At 36.6% G+C, this 23,836-nt stretch overlaps 1 protein-coding gene across 1 annotated transcript in view; it reads right to left on the bottom strand.

Annotated features, from left to right (window-relative positions):
- The window catches only part of brinp2 (bone morphogenetic protein/retinoic acid inducible neural-specific 2), a 69,195-nt gene that overhangs the window by 12,859 nt on the left and 32,500 nt on the right, over positions 1-23,836 (bottom strand). Inside the window, exons 3-6 of the mRNA XM_066692287.1 lie at positions 22,711-22,901; positions 18,947-19,128; positions 15,357-15,462; positions 9,662-9,898 (exon numbers count right to left, since the gene is read on the bottom strand). Coding sequence (XP_066548384.1) covers positions 9,662-9,898; positions 15,357-15,462; positions 18,947-19,128; positions 22,711-22,901 — 716 coding nt within the window. The remainder of the gene's footprint in view (positions 1-9,661; positions 9,899-15,356; positions 15,463-18,946; positions 19,129-22,710; positions 22,902-23,836) is intronic.

The following is a 23,836-nucleotide window of genomic DNA, read 5'->3' as shown; positions in this document are numbered from 1 at the left end:
GCACAGAAATAAAAAGGTTGCCATGGATTCATAGGACATCTGGCTAAAAGAGTCAAAATATCAAAGTATCCCTTTAATATGCAGTTTAGAATTACCCCAAACAATGTGTGTATGTGCTAAACGAATTCGATCTAGGGCCGGATTAAATCAAAACTTTGACCCACCCACTAATAGAAAATTACAGAACTGTACTCATTGGCTTCATTTTGAGTAAGATGACACTTTCTTCTAATCATAAATATAACCGCTATAATGTACAGCTTTGTAGTTTGCTATTAGCGGGTGGGTCAAAGTTTTGATTTAATCTGGCCCCTAATCTGATTGAGATAGAAAAGGCTAAAGATAGTTTGTACATACTTGGATTACATATTTGTTTTTATGTAATGTCACAATAAGATACTTACACACTTCTCTCAACCTTATTGACAATTGATTGCTGACAATCCTAATCATTAAATCATTACATCAAGTTCCCCCCGCTCCACAAACCATCCCCCCCAAATCTGAAAGGAAATCTACGCATGTTCAACCTCTGTTTCACACTGTAAAAGACTTACTTAAACTTTTCAGTATTTGGTGCATATATACTCTTTTATAAGGTAAACCAAGATGGATTCAAAAAACACAATGTGGTGGAAAGCTTAAATGTCTCCATGTTTTATTGTAACACCGAATGCCTTAGGTGGCACACAAATTACTGAGCTCAGTTTTTAAACAACTGATCTTTCTCACAGTCATGCAGTGCAATCAGTGTTAGATAATACATTTACCAAACTGGAGGAGTTCAATCTTTTTGAAGCTGGCAGCTATTTTTTCACATTATCACCTGAAGAGCGGGATTCACAGTTTGGAAAATCGTGTGTGAGAATTGCTAAAAAAATATAATTTAAGTCTAATAGTTATCACCCGCTGTCTATCAATTTCCCACTAAGCAGCAGCTTACATGGCTATTTTCTCAGCTACAAGGGATTTTGTTTCCCTGTGGTATCAGCCAGTTTAAACCCTGTAGTCATTGTAGTCAACTAGCAGCCTCCCTTACCCAAGTTATACGCCACTTTAGATGTGCCTTGTGTTGCTGTTATTGTTAGTCTTTAAAAAGGCAGGGGGGGTTGTTAGAGATTGCACCCTCAGTCTCTTTTTGGAAGGAGGGAAGTGTATTGCCTGGATAAGAACATACACCATTAATTTGTGGTTGCCATTGCTGCACAAATCTTAAACTGAAGGGGTGTCATCAGCTCGTACAGAGAAGCTATTTTCGAAGCCACATGCCTCCTTTTCAGAAACGCGGCCCAAATCGATTTTTAGATTCTGTACTCTTACAGTGCTCAAATGGGAGAACAGATAGAAGATTAGTTATTTAGAAGTTAGTGGATGCCAGACTCATATTATACACCACCAGAACCCTTCCACAAAGCAACTGTCAGAGGATACTTCGATTTTAAGGTAGCCAGAATCTTTTATTTTTATTTTACAAAGTGCTCCTGTAAGCCAAGTAATAGAACTCAACAGCTTGTGCGTCTATGAAACCCTGGGATACTTACTGCGTGACATACACTTCAGCCCTAGGTTAGCTTCTGCATACTGTATTATTTTCATCTGCCAGTCACATCCAAGTGTAAGGAAAAAATAATAATAGCGCCCCGGGAAAAATAGTGGTACAACCACAGGTGCTCCAGGCAGAAAAGTCCTCACTTCTCTCCTTTGCTTTATAGTTAATTATTCTCAAGGGGAAAGTATGTCTTAATTTAAATGTTAATAATCTGGTTAATTGTGAAATGAGAATAAGCATTTTTACAGCAGATAGGAGTAATCAGCTATTATGGCCACCCATTTGTTTTATACAGTCACAGGGGATTTTGAGAACTGCTAAAACAGGAATACATCTTAACCGCTGCGATGATGCATCTTCGGTGCATTTAATGTTATATGTATCATGCTGTAGCGCCTCAACCAAACCCGGGGGGAAACGCAAAATAAATTGTTTGGCCTAGGGTGTAATAAAGATAACATAGCAGAGTAGTACTATAATGGCCCACTGAACCAATGCTTTAGGATTGTTTCCAAAGGATAAAAGAGCAACAGTAACAATATCTCACACTAAAGTGGTCTTGTCCATCAGTTACACAGCCAACAAAGTTTTGAGTCAGCACCAATAGACATTGATTTCCATGTATAAACCATTTGTGCTTTTAATGGCGCTGTATTTTATTTTTTATTTATCAATGGCAGCAACTCCACTTCAACTGTAAAGCATAGATAATATCCAGATAATACCTTGTGCAAGGCGCCCTGTGGCTATGTAGTGGCAATTATATTTAATACCTCACTGATAATAAAGAAAAGCTTTCAGCAAACCATAAATCTCGGCACTCACAGTAGGATATGTCAAGAATTTTATGTTCCTTAGTGAAGAAAACATTAGCAGCCATGGGCAATGGAAATAGAGCAAGTTTGCAGGGATGATTGTGCACAATAAATCTGATCATGCTGCAACATATTTATGGGCCAGAGTAGTGACAGAGCAGGTCAAGACCTGTTCTTCATTTTCTTCAGAATAACCTGTGGGTTGAATGTGAAAGTGGGAAGTCTGTCAGAAATTAATCAGCATTTGCAAATGTCTTACTTGCTACCCGTGAATTTCTTATTTAATTCTGAAAGCTTGATTATAGCTTACAGCACAATAAATAGACATAGAATATACAGGCAGAAGAGGAATGGGAAATAAAAACAATTAGTGCTCATTCTGCTCAATACAATATTGCAGTGAAGTACCATTATTTAACATTTGCAGAGGTAATATTACTGAAAATACACAAATTCATTAGTTAATACACTTTAAAGCTTTTTTCATTATTTCACCAATTAATTTTTAGTGCAAAATCTTGAAGTCAATGCTGCTACACAGGCAGTGGTAATATATGTGTTATTACCACATGCTTATGAATTATTAATAACAACGCCATATTAAAACAAAATGCATTCCATCATGGAAATAAGAGACAAAGCCATCGGCTATTCATTATACAGCCCATTGACATGTTCTGCTTTATTTTAATTAGCCTTTTTCTCCAATGAATTTAATTTAATTGTATATATTTTAATAAACAAGAAGAAGAGCTATTGTAAATGAAAAAACGATAGCTCTGGTCGCACTGGAGGTTGAGTGTGGCTTTTCAAGATTAATGATAATCACAGACTGAACCATGGTAATGTAATGTTATTTACAATATGTGCAATTTCACAGGTTATCTCATGTTCCCTGCCGTTAATCAAACAAGCACTGCTGAGAAAATGTGTGTATGTATATGTCTAATATTGCAGAGCTGACCTGCAATGTCTAAGGGCAGGTTTTCATGCAGACTGTACATGTCTGCTTCTTAATTAACAGATTATACTTTCAGGGTCCGTGCATTATCTTCGTGAGGAGTGCACTGGTGTGTCAAGCACAGGCACAATGTTGTTCCTAAATGGAGGTCGGGGGTCGTGGGAGACGGGCCCTGCTCTGTTGGTTTGCCTTAATGAGAGTCTCGCTGTATTTTCTTGGAAGAGATTCTAAACAGAACGCCAGTCAGGACACGGAGCGGTTTATTACTTCACAAACCCCCCAGAGGCATGGCATTTACCTTGAGAGCTGCTCATTTCACACCTTGCCCTCATTTTCCAACAAAGTTTATTTACTCTGTCGGTCCCTCCAGGGGATCTTAACGAATAGCACCCCAGCTGTAGGAGCCCTGCCGGTTAAGTCATTGCAGGATTATGGTATTACTCTGGGGTTTATAGCTCCTGATACAACAATGCTGCTTCACGCCGGACAAGAATAGGCAGAGTAATGCAGAAGATGAACTACCTTTGATCGGGTCATATATAAGCAGGGGTCTTGTGCTATTCATAGTCTCCATGGGGCATAGATAGAAGATGAAGCGCTTTTATTCTGTCAGTGATATAGTGACAGTATATTTACAAGGTTTATTTCACCAGAAAATAAAAAGCACCCATTCTTTGAGTTAAACACCAAAATGTATGTATCTTTACAGAAATCATCATTCCAGATAACAGGGCAATATCTTTTTTCTACAGAATAATCCTGTAGAAAAAAGTTATATATATATATAAGATCCCTATTTTCCCTATTGTCCCTATTTTCTCTATTGTCCCATAATTCAGAGGACAGGAATCGTACCAATGCCATCTTTGCTGATGATCCGAAACAGATCACAGAATAATATAATGACAGAGAAGACTTGTATGGCGTTATGAGTTAAAGTTCCCATTTATGACACTTTCTAATTCCAGACACATCAACCTGCCACTATTAACACCACGGCTGCCAATCAACATGATATATGACACCCAAAAATATTGATGACACTGAATGATGTTATTAACGTCAGCACAGAATTACTTTCTTTACCTAATTTGTGGTAAAGCATAGATTTAACAAAATGATTGTTTGTTATATGATTGTTGCTATTAATAACCAGCCATATATCATATTCGTCTTCAGTATATAAGCCACATATTGTTAGAATAATACATTTTTTTTTTTGTATTTGTATAACTAAGACTTTGGACATAGTTTGCAAAGTTATTTGTCTATATATACAATATTAAACAATAAGGTTGTTTGTTGTGGTGGCAAGTTAATGTATTGTGCTAATTTATTGTTAACTGCCCACCATTGTGGCATTTGGAAATTGTGCTTCTGACTCATAACTATTGTTAATTCCCCCCAAATCTGCTATGATGCCTCATTGTATAAAACACAAAGAATTTCACCTCCCACATAGCCATCTGCGCAGCTACCTTTTCTGGGAACAACAATTTCACAAACCAGTTGTAAAGCCATGAAGACAAATACAAAATAATCTCCAGCAAAAGCTGTTGGAGTGAAGTTATAGAAAAGTTTGTTTTATAGTTCATGGGTTGAGGTCTTCAGGGTACTGAAATGAGACAGAATGGGTGGCACTTGTGTAAGCTTGTGTACACATGCTTTTTCTACCAGAGTGATACTAAACAATCTGCAAAGTCAATCAAAGGACTGTGGTATAAGAAAAGCCTTTCTTTATGCAGAACATGCAATCTGTCCACAGTCCCATGGGATGAGTGAGAGCTTAAAGGGTCAAAACTCACAAGGACATCAGCTACATCCCTAAGGTCTCCATTCTGAAACAGTACAGCCTGAAATACTCTAGTTGACTGTGAATGTTTCTAGTGGTATATTTTTTCTCATTCTTGTATTTGTTACCCCAAAGTCATTTTAAATTATATATTTTTGCAAGGATATTCTGTATAAAAATACTATTTTAGTTTAGTCTAATCTGTTGGCCATATAGATATTTTTCCACTGTGTGCCCTGTGTGTCAGACTTTGTGTTGGTAGACCAGAGATAAGAGCTGTGTTTGATATGCAACTTGTAAAACGTAGCCTGCTTATAAAAAATAGATCTCTGAAGTAGCTCACTAAATGAAATATTATTAAATTAAAAGCAACGCACAAGATAGAAAACAGTCATGTCAGATGCCTAATGAAATTTGAATCCAACTATAATGCTGTATTGAATATTTGCTTTATTCTCCAATAAAAATTCATGAAATTCAGTTTTTCTGCACTCTGCAGTACATCATGTAACTTATACAGTAGAAACCTAATTTTGTTCATTGTTTAAATGTGATTCCAAAGATATCCCATTGTTTAAATGGATATGAAAGATATCTATTTATGTTGCAGCATTTTGAATGCAGAAAACAAAGCACTGAAAGCTCATTATTTCCTATTTGACTTTTAAAACAAACTATGTGGTATGTTTTCAAAATAATAATAATAATAATTATTATAGCTATGAAAAGTATTGTAACCCTTTAGAGGCAATGAACAATACATTATAGTGATAATAATGAGTGTAATTGCAGGAATCTCTGAGGAGTTTCATAATTAAATTCAGCTGTGCTCCAATATGTGCTGTTAAAAAATTAAGAATTTGACAATAAATAAATTTAAAGCCCCTCAAAAGTAGAATCTGTCTCATACATGTCATCATGGTAGACTTCATGGTTGGGCCAAATTTTATTCAGGATTACTGGAACCAAACATGGCACTATACATTATACATTATTTAATACTGCAAAAATACAGTTAATATTTTCCATCTTTTTGCAACTATGACAGCTATAAATTACTAATCAGTGTTTATCAGCATTCGCACCACTATATTATATGGCAGCTGATACAATACAAATGTGACATAGGATTCAAGCAAGCAGGAAGTATATCATAGACACAAGAAAGATTAGTTTGTTTTTCTCATTCTGAGACACAGTGATCAAAATTGTACATTTATTGTGTCATGCCAGCTCCACTAAGCAGACATAGGAGTAAAAGTCAATTTTAAAAAGCAAGGTAGGGTTGGTATTGCACGTTCTACCAATTATTGAACCAAAGAAATCAATTTATGGAAACCCCTTTACATTCCCACAAACGTGTTGCATACAAAACAAGGCAATTCAACATCTAAGCGCTCATACAGCAAGCTTTATTGAAGTAATAAAAGCATAAATGGGCAAGAGTTCAGTGAAATCCCAGTTGGCAGTGCATGATTCAGACATCAGTGCCAGGGCTATTTGTAGGTATAGAAAATGAGCAAAGCGACTATAAGGCATGTTTTTAATTTAGATAATGGATCTGTTGTAACAATTAAGTGATTTTCAGTGTGTATCTGTATAATAAAATTAAATAGAATTAGTTGAATACTACTGGATACTGGTTTAATTGTCTGGGCCTAATTTACTATATGCAGTCAATAACCATCCTTTACATTTACATATAATACATTGCTTAGTAAAGAAGATGTTTTCTGACAGAATTACCTTTGTGTTAAAATGTATTATCTTCATCGAAGTGGAATCATTCTGCCATTGTAAAGAGCAGTACATTCTTCTGTATTTACAGATGCTTTCAGTTTTTTTGAGGGACATGTCAATGTTTGACCTGAATCAAGGATTTAGTTCGATTCTTAAAGATTACATGTAGCTGTCAGAAATGTATTCGAGACAAGATTCAATGGGGTTGTTATTTTAATTAGATCCCCTTCCTCTTTTGTTTGACTGTGGTTTATGATACGAGCAAGACCTTTAGACATTCTGACAGTTGTGCGGGGTTCTTGAAAAATACATTTAATTCCTCTGTGATTTGCTATAACTACACTGCTTAAATAATACAACTGTAATCCTTCTCTCCCTGTGTTACTTCCTTTTAGATTATTTTACATTTATACTTTTGTTTTGGGGGGGGGGCGGGGTTAGCCTGTATTTGCGCTGTTTTTCTCCTCTCCAAATGTAAAATAGAGGATGTTGTTCATCAACTCTGAATCCTGCACTGCCACAGGAGGCATGTAGGCAGCTAACATGCATTTGCTAAAATATATATTTCTGCACAATGTGCTATAACAGCTCTCACCAATAACACTCCAGTGGTCCTCCAAGTCAGATTGATTTACATTGACTGAAAGAGAATTGCCTCTTGAAGTTGAACTATTTAAATCACCGTGACAGATTGAAAATAAAATAACTTGCACACTTCTTTCATTTTAAGGCTTTATAATTTAGGGTTAGGATAACATCTATAAAATTAGAAAGTTTTAGATTTAGATGAGTTTAATTTAAAGTGAGTAGCTCGTCTACAGTTTGCCTTGGTGTGAAAGGTGATCTGTGGTGAAGGTTAAGATGCCATGGCATTATTAGCGCTAATAATCCTTGCCAACACAGGAATTTGGCACACTCAATCTTCAACTTAGTCTTAATTTACTCAATAGAAACATTGATAACATTAATACATGCCTATGGTTACTGGAAAACCTAACCTTAACCCTAGCCCAGCTCAAGGTCTAGCCATTGTCTTGACCCTAAACACAACCACAGTGCAATATCTCACTGTACTATAAAAAAATGTTTATTTATAAAGGGATTTACTGTCTTTACCTGTATCCTTACGATACAGCATCTGACCCTGACATCTTCCACCTCTGTTATCCTTCAGCATTTCTCTTTCTTGAGAGAAATGTTTTTGAAAGCTAACCATTAAATTGGCCAATAGAGGAAACTCACATAGAGAGATACAGATCTGCAGTTTTTGGGTAAACACATCCTTGAAACGATACACACACACACATATTCACACAATGTGGAAAAATATTAAATAAAGAAAAATCGTTAATGCCCAAAGCTTGAAGAAATCTTGGCAGCTATCGTTAATGTGAACACTTAAAGGTATTTATAGGTATTGTCAGAGAGGGTGCCATGGCGAATCAGTTTAAATCAAACACTACTGTTATTAACGGCCTCTCAGGCCTTCGCAGTGCCTTTGACAAAGAGCAAAGATTTATTACTTGGGTAAATAAAATCTTCAGGTCGGCCTCACTTTTGCAATAACATTCCTCCAGAGCCGAGCACTTTGCCTGCTAAAGGGAGATATGCATTCTGATGAGCAAAGTGTTACAGTTAAAGGGATTTCGGGGGCCTCTCATTAAAGCGCCATCATGGGGAGAAGCTCTGGGATGAGAGAGTGAGTTTTATCTACCTGATTGGATCTCGCACTGGCAGCAAACGAACTCCAGCTGTGGAACACGATGCGCCCGAGTACCTTCTGACTACGATTTAACCCATTTTTCTCTTGACAGATTTATCTTCTCTGATTTAGATAAAAAAAAATGATCAAGGCAATTTTGCAGCTGGCTGTGCTGTGACTGCTTGAGTCCTGGAAACAGCACCATCACCTATGACTAAATTAAAGGGGAATTGTTATGTCTGTTGTACCTCCTTCCCAATAACTGTCTTTGGGTCTCCTATTAAGCCTTCAAGTACCTAGAGTAAGGAGTATTGTAATTCTCATGCCCTCATCCCTAAACTTTTCTTCTTGTTTCTCCCAAATGGTGCAATGTGTTTTTAATCAGTTTCTTACCTTACCTAGCCATTCATGATGCTTTAGAAAATTGCACTGTGCAAATCTATGGTTCAGGGCGTTTAAAGCAATTCTCTAATGATTAGTTTTTCAATAAATTAATTACCGTAATAACTGGACTATAATAACTCCAGCACATTAATTAATTAACATAATGCTGTCATTGTTTGAGCGCCTTTATTCACCAAAATATTCCATGGTGTCTTATTATGAAAAGCAAAAATGCAGTAATAATGCAATTTCTCTCTTTAGAGCTAGCCTTTAAAATGCTTCTCATTAAATTTGATTTTCAAGTTGGCACATATTTGAACATCTAGTGCTTGTGTGAAAGAGACTGTTGCTATGAAAGGCACAGGTTTTTAATGAAGGATGCGTGTGGTTCTTAAGCGTGCATTAAGCAAATCATTAACTTCTACCTCTAATACATGGCTACTTAATCCATCACAAGAGTAACATTGTAAATGGGATGGAAAATTGATTTTGTTTTCAGGTACAGTTCTTTCCCTTCTGTAAATAATACTGTTATAACAACAACACATGCACTTTGAAGAGTAAAAAACCTTCAGGCTAAAGGACACAGTAGTATTTCTTTTGCAGTACTCATTTTAGTAGAATAATATTCCAGGAAACATAAAGAGATTCATTAGATGCCAAAACAAACAAACAAACAATCATACAAACCAACTAGCAAGACATGACACACACCCACCTGATTCCTCAAACTCTGCATTGAAGTTCGTCCAGGAGTCTTTGCTTTTGCGCAGATTGTCCTCCATTGCTTTGATGTCTGTGGAGGGACAGTTGCAATCTGGAAACTTGGTGGTGCATCGACACCAGCAGTCGTTGTTGCGGCACAGGAGCTCCCCCTCTGAGTTACAGGCGACATAGCTGAGGGCTGCCTCCACAAAACGGTTCTGCAAAAACTCGGGAAGGACTTCCTGCAGCCCTAGAAATCAAAGATAAGTCTTCATCGGATATCAGTGCATACAGCGCCTTTTCACCCAAACATAAAGCGATAAACTGAGTAGATTTTTTTGTGATTGTGTCTAACAGACCCCATGTTAAGTCTAGTTCAGTAACATGTTGCCTATTCATAGTCCTGATTTGTCCTTTGTTGTATGCTAGTCAGGGAAGCTTTGACAAAGTCATGACCATGGTCTCTAATCATGGGGAAATTACTGGTTTATCCATGAAAATGCAGGTACCATGATGTGGCCCATTGTTGCCCCATTGGAGTGAATTAAACGTAGGAAGTTACAGGAAGCTTGAAGCCAATTTGGCCAAATGGCATGCACACATACATGCATACATGAACATTTCACAAGACAGATACAGACATCTCATCCAGACAACAATAAATAAATAAATAAAACCCACATAGAAAGCCTAGTAATGAATTATTTGCATATTTGTGCATATTTGTTCTCACTTAACATGGTAAATGCATTTCTGAACTGACCGTGCTGCTGAAACGGTATCAAAGGAAACCCATTTCTCCATAGGAATACATTTTATAAAAGAAGATGTGTTGCAGTGGAAGCCAGCGAGAGAGAAATAAGGGTAAATAAGTGTAGAAAACATGTACAGAGATGAAAACGAAATGAAATGAAATTATTAAATTAATAATAAACAAATGTTGTAAGATCAGTTATCTTCAATAATATTGTAATCCAGTTACAAAATAGCAAGAGAGAATGCATCAAGTCACTTAAAACTCTTCTTGGTGACGGGCAGGGTTGTCACCCACTCCCAAACCATGTTGTTCTGAAACCCTGACTGTGGTGAGTAATTTGTTCCTTAATTATTTTACCGTATTGTTCTGAAACCATGGTAAATGAAACTGTGTTAACCCTACCTATACAAATATAATGATATATTGTTATGTTTTGCTTTAAATTTAACTTAAGGATGTAACCTTTATTAAATGACATAGATTATGCTGGCCGATTAATATGTCTGTCTTACTCACTTACTTACTTATGTCTACTGTAAGTATACCTTTGGTTATAGCTCCATAAACAGTTTACAACCATCATATTGAATGAGAAAGAAGCCTTTCAGTGTCATTTCTTTCACTGCTTCTTGACACGTTTGTTGTTCTCAGATTTAAAGGCAATTGTAAAAGCCTTTCATCAAGTTGTTTAAAAATAGTTTGTGTTTATAATAATTTTATGCAGAGGCAGTAATCTTTTTAGATATGGAGCTGTGTGCTAAATGGTGTTATATAAAATGTTTTAAATTTACATTTTTATAATTTACTTAGCGTTACTGACTGTGAATTTGTTGGCAATGCTGATTCTGAGTTGTGTGAATCTTGTTTGAACCATGAAGTCTCTGCTTCAGAGTTATTCACTAAACACAGAACTGTATTTGAATGTATGTTACACAGACATTTTGTCGTAGTCTTTATTCTAAACAGAACATGGTTTTGAAATTTTGATACATTTGGTAAGTCGTTTAGTGGTAAATATGTAAATATTGGTACAAAGTTGAGTTAATCTTCACATCATCCTTTGATCTCAAAAACTTTGTATCTCAGCAGACTAATTTAGTTACCCGCATGGGAGCTTTAAAATATAGGCAATATATGATGTGGGTCATGGTAACTGCCAAGAATTCGAAAAATGTTGAATTTATGTTTTAGCCGCTCAAGATGTTAATCAATATTCCTTTTCACATATTTCTGGTGATAACTCCTCTCCTTACTTTTCTGCTAACTATCTAATATAATAATTAGGGGAAAACTTTAGGGGAGAACTTAGGGGAACTTTTCTGATATTTTCACAGAACAATTTTAATTTTAGCTTCACATCTTAAATCCAAATTAGCCACTATTGCAATGTGAAGTCATGCCCTCAGATTTCTGCTCAAACAGCGTGAAAGATGACGGGGGAAACAGAGACATTTTTACTAATTCATTCTTTTCTTGGGCATCTGCTTGAGAGTTTCCCTGAACAATGCATTACTTCTTCGTTGTTGCCGTTCGAAAGACGGGCAAAGATCAAACAGCTGCTGTACATCATCTGGGCTCCATCAGCTCTCTCACAACCATTACATTCACAGGAATAGGTTTGTAAATCATACTTTCCAAAAACATATACAAACATTTTTTTTTACTGAAAGTAACATCTGCTAATTTCTTGGTGTCTTCCAGCAACACAACAACAGACACATATCCCCATCTGGCAATTTTTGAAACACATTTGGGCAATTCTCTCTGTTCACCTGGAACCCTAACAAACAGACATAATGATCTATTTATGAGATAAACAATTAACAAATATGAGAAAACAAAACAACAAATGAAGTGGGTCAGTGTATCTAACTCAAATGCCATGGGGAGCATTTTAGAGCAAGAAGATCTTCCAGAGCCAACAATAGTGCATTCTATTTCTTTTTACAAATTCTGCACACAGCATGAGTTTTCCACATATGGGGCCAGATTAAATCAAAACTTTGACCCACCCGCTAATAGAAAACTACAGAACTGTACTCAGTTGTGGATTCATTTTTAGTAAGATGCCACTTTCTTCTAATCATAAATGTAACCGCTATGATGTACAGGTTTGTAATTTGCTATTAGCAGGTGGGTCAAAGTTTTGATTTAATCCGGCCCATGGTCCTTGAGACCGATGAAAGATCTAGGTGTATACTCTATGCTTAATAGCTATAGTATCCCATGTACTGTGAAATCTAAAAGGATTGGTAGTACCTAGTATATTTTAGTGGTGTTCTGCAGTCGTTTCGAACATGTGATACACTCTATTTCTTTTCAACATTTGTTATATACAGAAGTTTCTTCTCATGAAGCAACATTCCAGGTTCCTTTCATATCAGCTTTAGAAATGTTTATATTTTTAAAGGAAACATCACTGCAGTATAAACGACCGATTGCGTTTCCCTTTTTCCAATCATTATTTGGTTTGTCAGAGCCTCTCTGTGCGCTGACAGAATGTCAACCCTTGTCCTGCAGTGATGCACATAGTATTTTTTTTTCTTTCCCAGTCAGAATGAATATTAATGCCAAGTTTACAGTTTTTATCTTTTCCAACATGAGAAACAGAACACACAGTTAGAGAGTCTCTGTTGGTTTTGTTACTGTCAGGCGTGGATGAAAATATTTTTATTTTTGTATTTATTTATTTTTTAAGTGCCAAACTGAAACAAAAGAATACAAACATACAAAAACAGTACAGTGGATCTGTCATTCCAAGAGCAAGGATAGATAATATAATAATACATCGCCATTTAGACATATTAACTCATGAAAAAAAGGTGCATCCTGTCTTTTCTACAGGATTACTAATCATCAATCATTTACAATAGCAAGAGTGCTTCCATTTTCACCCTATTACGATGCCCGAATGATGCAGTTCGAGAGTCCCCTCTCCCAGTTGAAGTTGGAGGGGAAGTGTGCATCTGAAGGTTTTAAATGAGGTAAATAGATTAAGATGTTCAGCTCATATCGGCATGCTGAGCTGGTCTGCGTCTACCTCATTACAGAAGTTACAGCCTCTTTAACGGCAGGGGGCTTGCTTCAGGAGATGGCACTGGCAAGTGGGTTGACGATTTAAATGTCAGATGTAAGGAAGGCAGTGGAAATTGGCACAAGTGGGGCATATAATTAGGAACAGCTAGAAGCAAGAGCATTTATGCATATTTATTCTGCCTCTATTTTTTTTTTCTTCTCACCTTTGACTTCTTGGCAATACTGCCTATGGCACTGTGCATATCTGCTTCAATGTAAAAATAGAGTTTTTGAAACTGCAAGAAAATCATGTAAGATACGGACAGCTTGTTTATTCTTTCTGCGGCATACTTACTTCTCCATGTTTAGCTTTTGAGATGCGCAGTCTTTATTTATGATATTAACGGGCAATGTTGAATTTGACAAATTTCTAGGATGAATGCTTATTTAGACAACTTAATATGATCAGGGTTGTGTTTGGATAAAGAAAAATAAACTGGGGGGGAGTCCTTGTAGCTTATAATTTAAATTGGCCAGCATTAAGATTCATATTTAATTATATATTATATAAATTCATATTTGTTTACAGCGTTGAGCCCCTGTTTCAAGTTGAAGTTTCTGCAACACAGTGATTGCAGCCCACCCTTTACAAAGAAAACAAAAACAATTTCTGGACTAATAACAAATAGTAAATATTTAACAAAATCCAATTAAAGTTATTGTTTACGCTGGCATTAATACAGTAAATAATATTACAGTGTGGGGAAGCAGCAGACTATACATATGTATGTTTTATAACTATATCATTGTTGATACATTGGTATTCCATGAGGTTTACAGCAAGAGCTTCATTTAAAACATTTATGTATGCCCGGGCTGTCTTTGATTCCCCAGTGGACTAACCACATAAATCATCTTTTAGAATCAATGTATTTGCTTTCAATAACACTTCATTTTAAAATTCAGGATGTTCAGCATCCTGTACAAGGGGTAACAGATGAATGCAATGTGATAGTACTGAGGAATTAGCCAACAGAAACAAATATAACTGTTTATCTTCTTTATGATACCAAATATATTCCCAGTGCTCAGATAGATAACCATATAGTTAAAAGGTATATTGAAATGTCTTGATAGGATACTCTTTGATGACTCGAATTTGTTGGCACTACCTATCACTCTGAAGTGAGATACACATTTCAACCTCAGTATGCCAATTATTTCTTGTTAGATAAACAGTTTTCACCACCATCTGACCTGTGTTGGTACAATGAAGCTCAGTATTTTTGATTACATAAGGCAGAACGAAATTACAGCTGTGACCTTTTAAGACCCAGAAGTTATTCATGTGTGATAGTTTTACACTAGTGATTGCTGTCAGTGTTCACATAATTATTTTATTCTGTACACTTGTTTTGTTTACTTTTCCTTCATACTCTATTCTTGAGTTTGTAATTGCTTGCTGTCATTTTTTTTTTTACAATTAATATAAATGACATGAAAGCTACACGAATTTGCAAGAACTACCACAAAAAAGAATCACTGGTAGCCAATTACAGTGAAACACGGCACTCTATGTATAGCTGTGTTATATTCTCGTGTTACTCATTTTTCATGTATTTACTATAATATAACATTCTGTATGAAATCAGTTACATCTCAGTCAGATATCAACCTTGTAATTTGAAGTCAAAATCGACTGCACACTACAAATATTAATACGGCAGAGAATATACTTGAATTTTTGGACTATTATTAACATATTATGACAAATTAAACACATTTTGTCTTTGTTGTTAAACTTCTTTTCACTTACAGGCGGCTTCCTGTAGGTAGAATCTTCATTGAGCTTGTTAACCTGAGACATAAAGAAGACACAACACTACCCACAGAGATGAATGTCATGGAGACAAAGAGAAGGATAATTCTGACATACCTTTTAAATGGATTTTGTTTTCAGGGCTGTGCACCAAGACTGAACTGACGGAGTCCAGGCTGTCGTAGTTACTGCATCCTAGCGGCCCGGTTCTGGTTTCTGTTACCTAGGAAACAACAAAGAGGTATTTTTAATAGCTTATTACTGATAAATTGTCCACCTGTTTGTCGAGTTATCTACTGGGACGCGTACAATTAAAGCAATTGCCAGTAAAAATAATCCGCCTTTGCAATCAGCTTGGTCAATATAGAAATGTCACAAACGTTTTGATTTTTAAAAATGCATCCACGGCCAAAATATGTTCTGGAGAAAACCCAGTTGAATAAGCAGTTTGTGAAATGATGTGGGGCAGCACTTTGGTGATAAAATATTTTAATTAAACATTACACTAAAAATCTATTTTCAGTTCTTATTCAGCACTCCTTGGGCTTTGCTGTAATATTTTCCCATTAAAGAGACAGAGTTCAACTCACCACGCCCTTAAGGTACAGCACAGTGTGGAGTGATATCAGGTACTTGTGAAATTGTAGTGCTATAATCTGCAGGCTTAAAATATCTGGGGAACAAATGTTGTGCAAGGAATTTGTAAGTTAAACCTTAAAATCTTAAATTACTTAGGTTGCCATACATCAAAGCATTGGTAGTTATGTAGTGGTCAAATCAGTAATGATTACATGACCTTTCCACACATTTCAGCTCAGACTTTTTCCCTGCTAATCACGGTGTATCAATAGTGCTGTTACTGTCAAGAAATCATCGGGCGTTACATCATGTGCAGTTTGTAACACAAAGCATGATTAGCTTCCAGCTCAATAAAACTTGATAACTGCAGAAACTAATCCTTAGAATAAAATAAACCAATGGGTGTATTGTGAATGTGCAGTCAGCCTTTTCATTATTACCAATGCTGTTGCTGAAAGCCGTAGAAAAGAAAGTGCAATAGCAGAGAACACAATAAAAACACACCATCAGTATTGTGCACTTTACGTTTAGTACAACCATTGTGTCTTATCTCCTGCAGTGCTGAAAGACACATTGTGAAGAAGACCATGCAAAATATTTTCATTGCATTACGGATAATTAACTGTTGGTATGTGCTACATTCAATCACTGGTGACATGCATACCAACAATACCCATTTTTCAAAGTTACCCAAGCACCCCTTCTGGCAGTGCCATTGGCTGTAGACATCCAGCATTTACCAACTGTTGAAATCTTATATTTTCCTGTCTGGTGTGGAATTTCAAGTACTTGCTGATGGAGTTTCATTTGACTTGACAGCTGATGTTATTTATACAGTGCTGTCTGTTTTCTCGGCCACATTTGTGCAGAGTTTGCAGACAAGGTGAAGGTTACCTTTGCTACTGAAGCCGGTGTGTGTAAATAGAGCAGTTTCTAGACGGACAGTCGGTGATTATCTTGGTGGTACAGCTTTAGTTTAGAAAACGCGACACATGGCTAACACTTTTTTCACAAAGGAGTGTCATTGAAATGGAATTCATGTTCCCATTTCAACAGTTAATAACTCCTGTTAGATACAGGTCCGTGTTAAAATTACAAAGACCTACAGATTTCCAAAGCCGTTTTAAGTTCGTCTGGATTATCGTAGGCTGTGTCTGTCAATGGAGAAGACAGAGCAGTATTTGAAAAGCGTGTCACTGTTTTTATGAAGTGCAGACACCTTGGTATTCACCAAAGTGCAGATTTTAAAGGCCTTTCATGAAGCACATATTTCTTTCATGGCTTAAATATGAATTTGTTTTACCAGTATTTCACCATTGCTCCATTTTGTCACATCATGCAAAGATGAATAAATGCCACCTTGTGATGAATAACATTCTGCTTACATATCTATCTAGTAGGAAAAAATACACTCCTATGATTAAATTTTGGTTCCAGCAAATGTTTTTTTCAAAGTTATGAAACAAGTACAGTAATCCAATTTACTAAATAATTTTTCAGGCTTTGAAATATGTAATAGGTCTGTGTTCTACTATAAACGGGACAGTTGCTCTTCTGTTTATTTATTCTGTGTGTAGATTTTGCATTATTATTAGTAATATAAGCTTACAGTTCTACATTTTAAAAGCTGCTTAATTTAGCATTGATAACTTAAATGTGCACAAGGTTTTATTTGTTTAATCTGCCCTGGGGGGAAGTTTGTGTTTGTCCATAACATTCATAAATCTCAATAAGTAGCCTACAACACACTACAGGGGTTTGAGCTGGGTTATTTCTTTCCATTACCAGTAACTACATTACTATCAAATTAAACTGTGGTTATCTGATGGCCTACCTGGTGTGTAACGCAATGCACCTGGGAAGCCAAACATAGACAATTCTATTTGGCATTTGGAGAAAAAAATAAAAATGTCAGTGCTGTCAGCTGCACCAAAAGATTTTCTCTGAAACAGAAAATGAAGCACTGACATTAAAAACACAAGGTCGAGCATAAGCTTGGCTATGATATCAGCTGATAGATTTTCTAAAAGTTAATCTTCCTTTAATTCCCTTTGTGGCCAATGTCTATCTGCCCAAGGCCTGTGCCACTCTTTTAAAAAATGTGTGTGTTCTGGAAACATTGTGTTAGTATCAAAAGGTTGCATGTTTAAAAATGTTTGTATTAAAAGAGCATTATGTGATTTGAAAAGCAGGAGAATGTGTAAAAGTAGGCCAGCAACAATGGTTTATTGGTTCATTTTTGCTTTCCAAGGCTTCAAACATAGTCTGTAAAACAATCTGACTGTTAACCCATATACACAGAATACAATATTCACATATCCTTTCAAAATACATTGCAAACATATAATTTGTGAAAATATAAACATTGTTTATGAATATGCAATATCTGTTGCAGAATTAAAAGTTCTCCAGATCACATGAACTGGCTAAGAAGATGTTCAATATATTTATTATATTGTAACGTATTTATGTTTATTCTTCTGTTACGTTTCATGCTAGATTTTGTACACCAGGTATTCATTTACTGTATAGTTTACTGTGGCAACCCTGTCTCTATGGATTGTCTCCTGCTGTTTTCTTGCGTAACAATTCTGTTATGCCAAAATCTAGTTTTGCCAAAATCTAAAAGTTAAACGCTGCTTTTGAATCCCTAGTTACGGAAAGAATCTTTGAACCTCTAAAATGCTTCCAAACCTTGGAACTTGAAAGCCTTAGAATCTGTGAAAGAAATCATATTTTATTTTTGAAATTCAGCTCTAAGGAATTAATTTACAGACATATTTACATAAAGGAACCCTTTTTTCCTGCATTCAACCTTTACATTTGACTAAATAATATTTGGGTTATTTTCACATTGTTGTTGTATACAGTGGTGCAAACATACATTTAAAGACCAAAAAGCAGGGTTCCAAAAAGTATAATGTTAAACTTCCCTATGTGTGCCTAAGGCTGTTTATGTAACTATAGGCTCATGTCTGTATCATTTAGTTTTACAGATGTTTTGGGCAGAGACTGGGTGTGCTGTGTCTTTTAAGCAGCTGTAGCAACAAGTGGAGAAGTGCCACATTATATTTCTCCAAACCCCATTTCTATTTGTGAGAGACGGGGTACACAGGTGTGACAGTTACCTTAATGGCTGAGGTGGCTATCTGAAGATGGTGCAGTCTCCGCAGTGTGCTCTCTCTGTCCGTGAAGTACGAGGCGGCCAGCTGATGCAGAATCTCCAAAGACACCGCTGAGCTGTTCCCACTGCCTTCCACCTTCTTACTTAGTTTTTGTTTATCCAGAAATATAGTCAGGGACTCTTCACCTGCGGAGGAACCAAGACATGACAAGCCTGAAGACGAAGCTCGTTTCATTAGGTAGGACTCATCATCAATCAAATACCACTTTGACAGAACAAATCACAGGTTTAGCTTTAGGTGTTGTCAACAAAAATAAGGTTTTGAGTCTAAAAACACTGTTGAAAGGCCATTTGTATCACTTAACATAAAAAAAATCACATCATTTTTTTTAAATGAGAAAAGATTACCCTAAGTCAGTGCCTGGAGATAGCTAAGAGCTGGATTTAATTTATGATGGAGGTTCTGCCATGTTTTCACAGATTCCTCTATACCTCATATAAAGGAATCTTAGCATCATATAATTGTGTGATCTTACTTTCCCTTGAGCCGTTGGCCAAGATGTGCAAAGCTGATATCTTTTAATAAGTCAAACCAAAAGAAATGTCAGTTGTTTTTTTTAAGATATTGCTCTCTCTTCCCAGGTGGTAGACTCAGTTAAGGGATATCATCTTAACTTTGTTCTTGCCAGCTGAAATATGTGTGCAATATTTAGGTGATGCTTAATAATACCTATATTTAGCGTACAGTTTTCCCTATTTTGCTGGCAGCTGTTAGTGATTGCTCATTATAGTTCTGGTACTGTATTCACATCACTGCCATGAAAAGAATTTACAATTTCAGTTAATGTTCCTACCCATGAATGACATGATAATTACTATCTAGATCACAGCTGCACTATTCTGAAAGCATTGCAGTGAACATTTGCAAACCCATACAAAGCCTGTTTGTCCAATTGATTTGTAAGTCCTGAGGGAAGGGAGATTTACCTTTCAAACAGCTGTTTCAAAAGAAAAAAAGATTCAATGTACATTTCAGACCTACTTTCAATTGTTTTATATGTCCAATGCCAGTCTTAAAGGCTATGGATATGGACGTATGTACAGTATATATATATATATATATATATATATATATATATATATATATATATATATATATACACTCACCTAAAGGATTATTAGGAACACCATACTAATACTGTGTTTGACCCCCTTTCGCCTTCAGAACTGCCTTAATTCTACGTGGCATTGATTCAACAAGGTGCTGAAAGCATTCTTTAGAAATGTTGGCCCATATTGATAGGAGAGCATCTTGCAGTTGATGCAGATTTGTGGGATGCACATCCAGGGCACGAAGCTCCCGTTCCACCACATCCCAAAGATGCCCTATTGGGTTGAGATCTGGTGACTGTGGGGGCCAGTTTAGTACAGTGAACTCATTGTCATGTTCAAGAAACCAATTTGAAATTATTCGACCTTTGTGACATGGTGCATTATCCTGCTGGAAGTAGCCATCAGAGGATGGGTACATGGTGGTCATAAAGGGATGGACATGGTCAGAAACAATGCTCAGGTAGGCCGTGGCATTTAAACGATGCCCAATTGGCACTAAGGGGCCTAAAGTGTGCCAAGAAAACATCCCCCACACCATTACACCACCACCACCAGCCTGCACAGTGGTAACAAGGCATGATGGATCCATGTTCTCATTCTGTTTACGCCAAATTCTGACTCTACCATCTGACTGTCTCAACAGAAATCGAGACTCATCAGACCAGGCAACATTTTTCCAGTCTTCAACTGTCCAATTTTGGTGAGATTGTGCAAATTGTAGCCTCTTTTTCCTATTTGTAGTGGAGATGAGTGGTACCCGGTGGGGTCTTCTGCTGTTGTAGCCCATCCACGTCAAGGTTGTACGTGTTGTGGCTTCACAAATGCTTTGCTGCATACCTCGGTTGTAACGAGTGGTTATTTCAGTAAAAGTTGCTCTTCTATCAGCTTGAATCAGTCGGCCCATTCTCCTCTGACCTCTAGCATCAACAAGGCATTTTCGCCCACAGGACTGCCGCATACTGGATGTTTTTCCCTTTTCACACCATTCTTTGTAAACCCTAGAAATGGTTGTGCGTGAAAATCCCAGTAACTGAGCAGATTGTGAAATACCCGGCCCGTCTGGCACCAACAACCATGCCACGCTCAAAATTGCTTAAATCACCTTTCTTTCCCATTCAGACATTCAGTTTGGAGTTCAGGAGATTGTCTTGACCAGGACCACACCCCTAAATGCATTGAAGCAACTGCCATGTGATTGGTTGGTTAGATAATTGCATTAATGAGAAATTGAACAGGTGTTCCTAATAATCCTTTAGGTGAGTGTATATATATATATTATTTTATTCACCATATTTTACTTACTTAAGATGTTCATGTCTGTTTCAAGTAAAATCGCCAATTATTTCCAACAAGAGCTTGATCACAGAATGGTTTGTAGAGAGGTTAATTCAGTGAAGCTTTCTTAGAAAATGATATATATCCTCCCTGGAGACCCTTGGGTTTATCTTACTGTGGCTTTCTCCACTGCATCTTCTAGGCATAAAGAATTGCAATATAATCTAGTTAATGTCATATAACTGGAGAATCAGCCTTGAAGAAATAAACAGTAATTGCTAACATCAAAATACATCAAAAGCTTAGGATTTTAGGCAACGTTTGCCTTGCAGTGAAGCGTTTTACCTGTGTGATGTATTGCAGGGAAATGGTTTAATCATTTAAAGTCTCTCAATCCAGTGTTATTTGGATGAAAACATAAATGAGGGTTTAACATAATTAGTGATGGCAAAAGATAAAAGAGTTTCTGAGTCCTGTGGTTCCATAGTAATGCATTTGGGAATGATCCTGTTGGTGAAACTGTGCAGGTCATTAAATAAATATAAAGGTCAATTTCTACACAGACTATTAATATTGTACTTCATCAGAGAAAGTACACAGTAATGCATTCATACATTTTATATAACAGATTCCTAAATGTTTAAAATGCTCGACATTGTTATGTCGCTAAGAGCACACAGGCACACACTTTAGGGACTGAGAAATGCAGTTAGCTTCATTTAATGATAAATGTTAATGTACTGAAACATTGTGCTAATAATATTGTGCTATAATATTAATATCTTCACAATGTAGGAATACACACTTCTGTGTAAGCGGAACACCAAGTAATACAATAATATTTTGAATAGTCCACTGTAGCATAAATATCTAGTTTTATCACAGAAAATAGGTATTTTGTTAGCTGCACTGTAGACTAGGATCATTCAGCACACAAATCAACAGTATTCTTGGGTGTGGTTATATTTCCCCTCAACATTATTTGTGAATGACTGTTATAAACAGAAGATGAATGTCAATAATGTGACTTTCAGTTCAAAGCAGTGATTGCTCAAACAAGGGCATTGATTTGGCTGAGTCAATTATATCGGTCTATGTACAAGTTTGCTGAAGTAGACAAGCAAGACAGTTATTGAAGGGGGAGAGTTGAATCTTTTTAATATTCATATTGATTGTTTTCTCAGAGTGTGAATATTAATATATTGTACTGGATTAAATAAAAAAAATATTCCATATGGTTGCAGGAATGTCTATTTTAGCAATATTTCTTATTATAAACCTTGAAAAGTATACACAACTCATTCACCTTTTGTGAGGAAGGAAATGTTTCTCCCAGTTGTACAACGTGTACAGACACCTACATGTGTGGCAGGTTCTTACCCCCAAGCGTTGCAGACACTAGGAAGTGGGTCCCATATTTCTTGATCAGGTTTTCGTGGATCTGTTGAAGACTTGGCCGCCGACCCAGTAACCTCAGATTGCGGAAAAACTCGGGAGCGAGGGGCAGGGGTGACTTGAAAAAGTCCCGTCTCTCAGTGGCCAAGCTGTTCACCTTCCAGTGACTGAATTCCCTGCAACAACATACAGATGGCACATTTGTACTGGTCTGCTTCATGATCGTGAGGGTTTTAGCTAATTGTGTCCATGTGCAATACTGTAGTTGTATAGATATAAATTATTTTACATTTAGTTTCTGCTTCTGGGAAAGAGCCACAGTGCACAGAGGACTTAACACAACTGCTACACCAATAACTGCTATCCTTCAGATGATAATTAGTAAATTGATTTGGGTGGGCTGTTCAAGTAAGCATGAAGCACAGGCAGTCTGCAGGCCCCTCAGATTGACTCTGGAAATCCAAAGAAAAAAAAGAGGTTGCGCGTCGTTTCATTTTTTCAAATTAGCTGTTGTCTTGGCGTTCCAAGATGGTTTTAGAAAGTTAATTAGAAGAAGCAGAGACTGTCCCTTCTGCCGCTAATGATGATGGATGGGCTTAATTAAGGGCTTAAATACAAGCTGATCGCACCTGAAGCTCTGCAGGGTTTCAATATGTTTGTATCAGAAAACACTGGCTTTGCAATACGGGATGCTCCTCTCTGAGTTACACCTGAGCAGCAGCAGTACTTAAGCGCTCTCTATTTTAAGGTGGCTGCTGTTATAGGCTATGCATATACCCCCCAGGCTTTGGTGTCTCATCCAGATCTTGTTATTAATGCGTGTTTTTTTTAACCTTATGGAGAGAAAATCATGATACATGCTCATGCCTGCATCGAAGCCATTTAAATCTGACCTGTCTGTGTGTTATACCTTTCATCATTTTGCCACACACCGCATTGTATATTCTGTTGTACTATTCACACTTAGCAACTAAACAATGTATATCATAGCATTATTACACCACAAATACAGAAGATAGGTCCTGTAGAGGTTGTAGTTTTAGATTTACTACTGTTACTTGCCATACAAAAATAAATAACATACTGATCAATTATTAATACATTAGTCTAT

The sequence above is a fragment of the Amia ocellicauda genome, chromosome 19 (assembly GCF_036373705.1).
Source record: "Amia ocellicauda isolate fAmiCal2 chromosome 19, fAmiCal2.hap1, whole genome shotgun sequence".
Classification (NCBI taxonomy): domain Eukaryota; kingdom Metazoa; phylum Chordata; class Actinopteri; order Amiiformes; family Amiidae; genus Amia; species Amia ocellicauda.
Note: the sequence above shows the minus strand (reverse complement) of the source record. Positions and strands in the feature narration are given on the sequence as shown.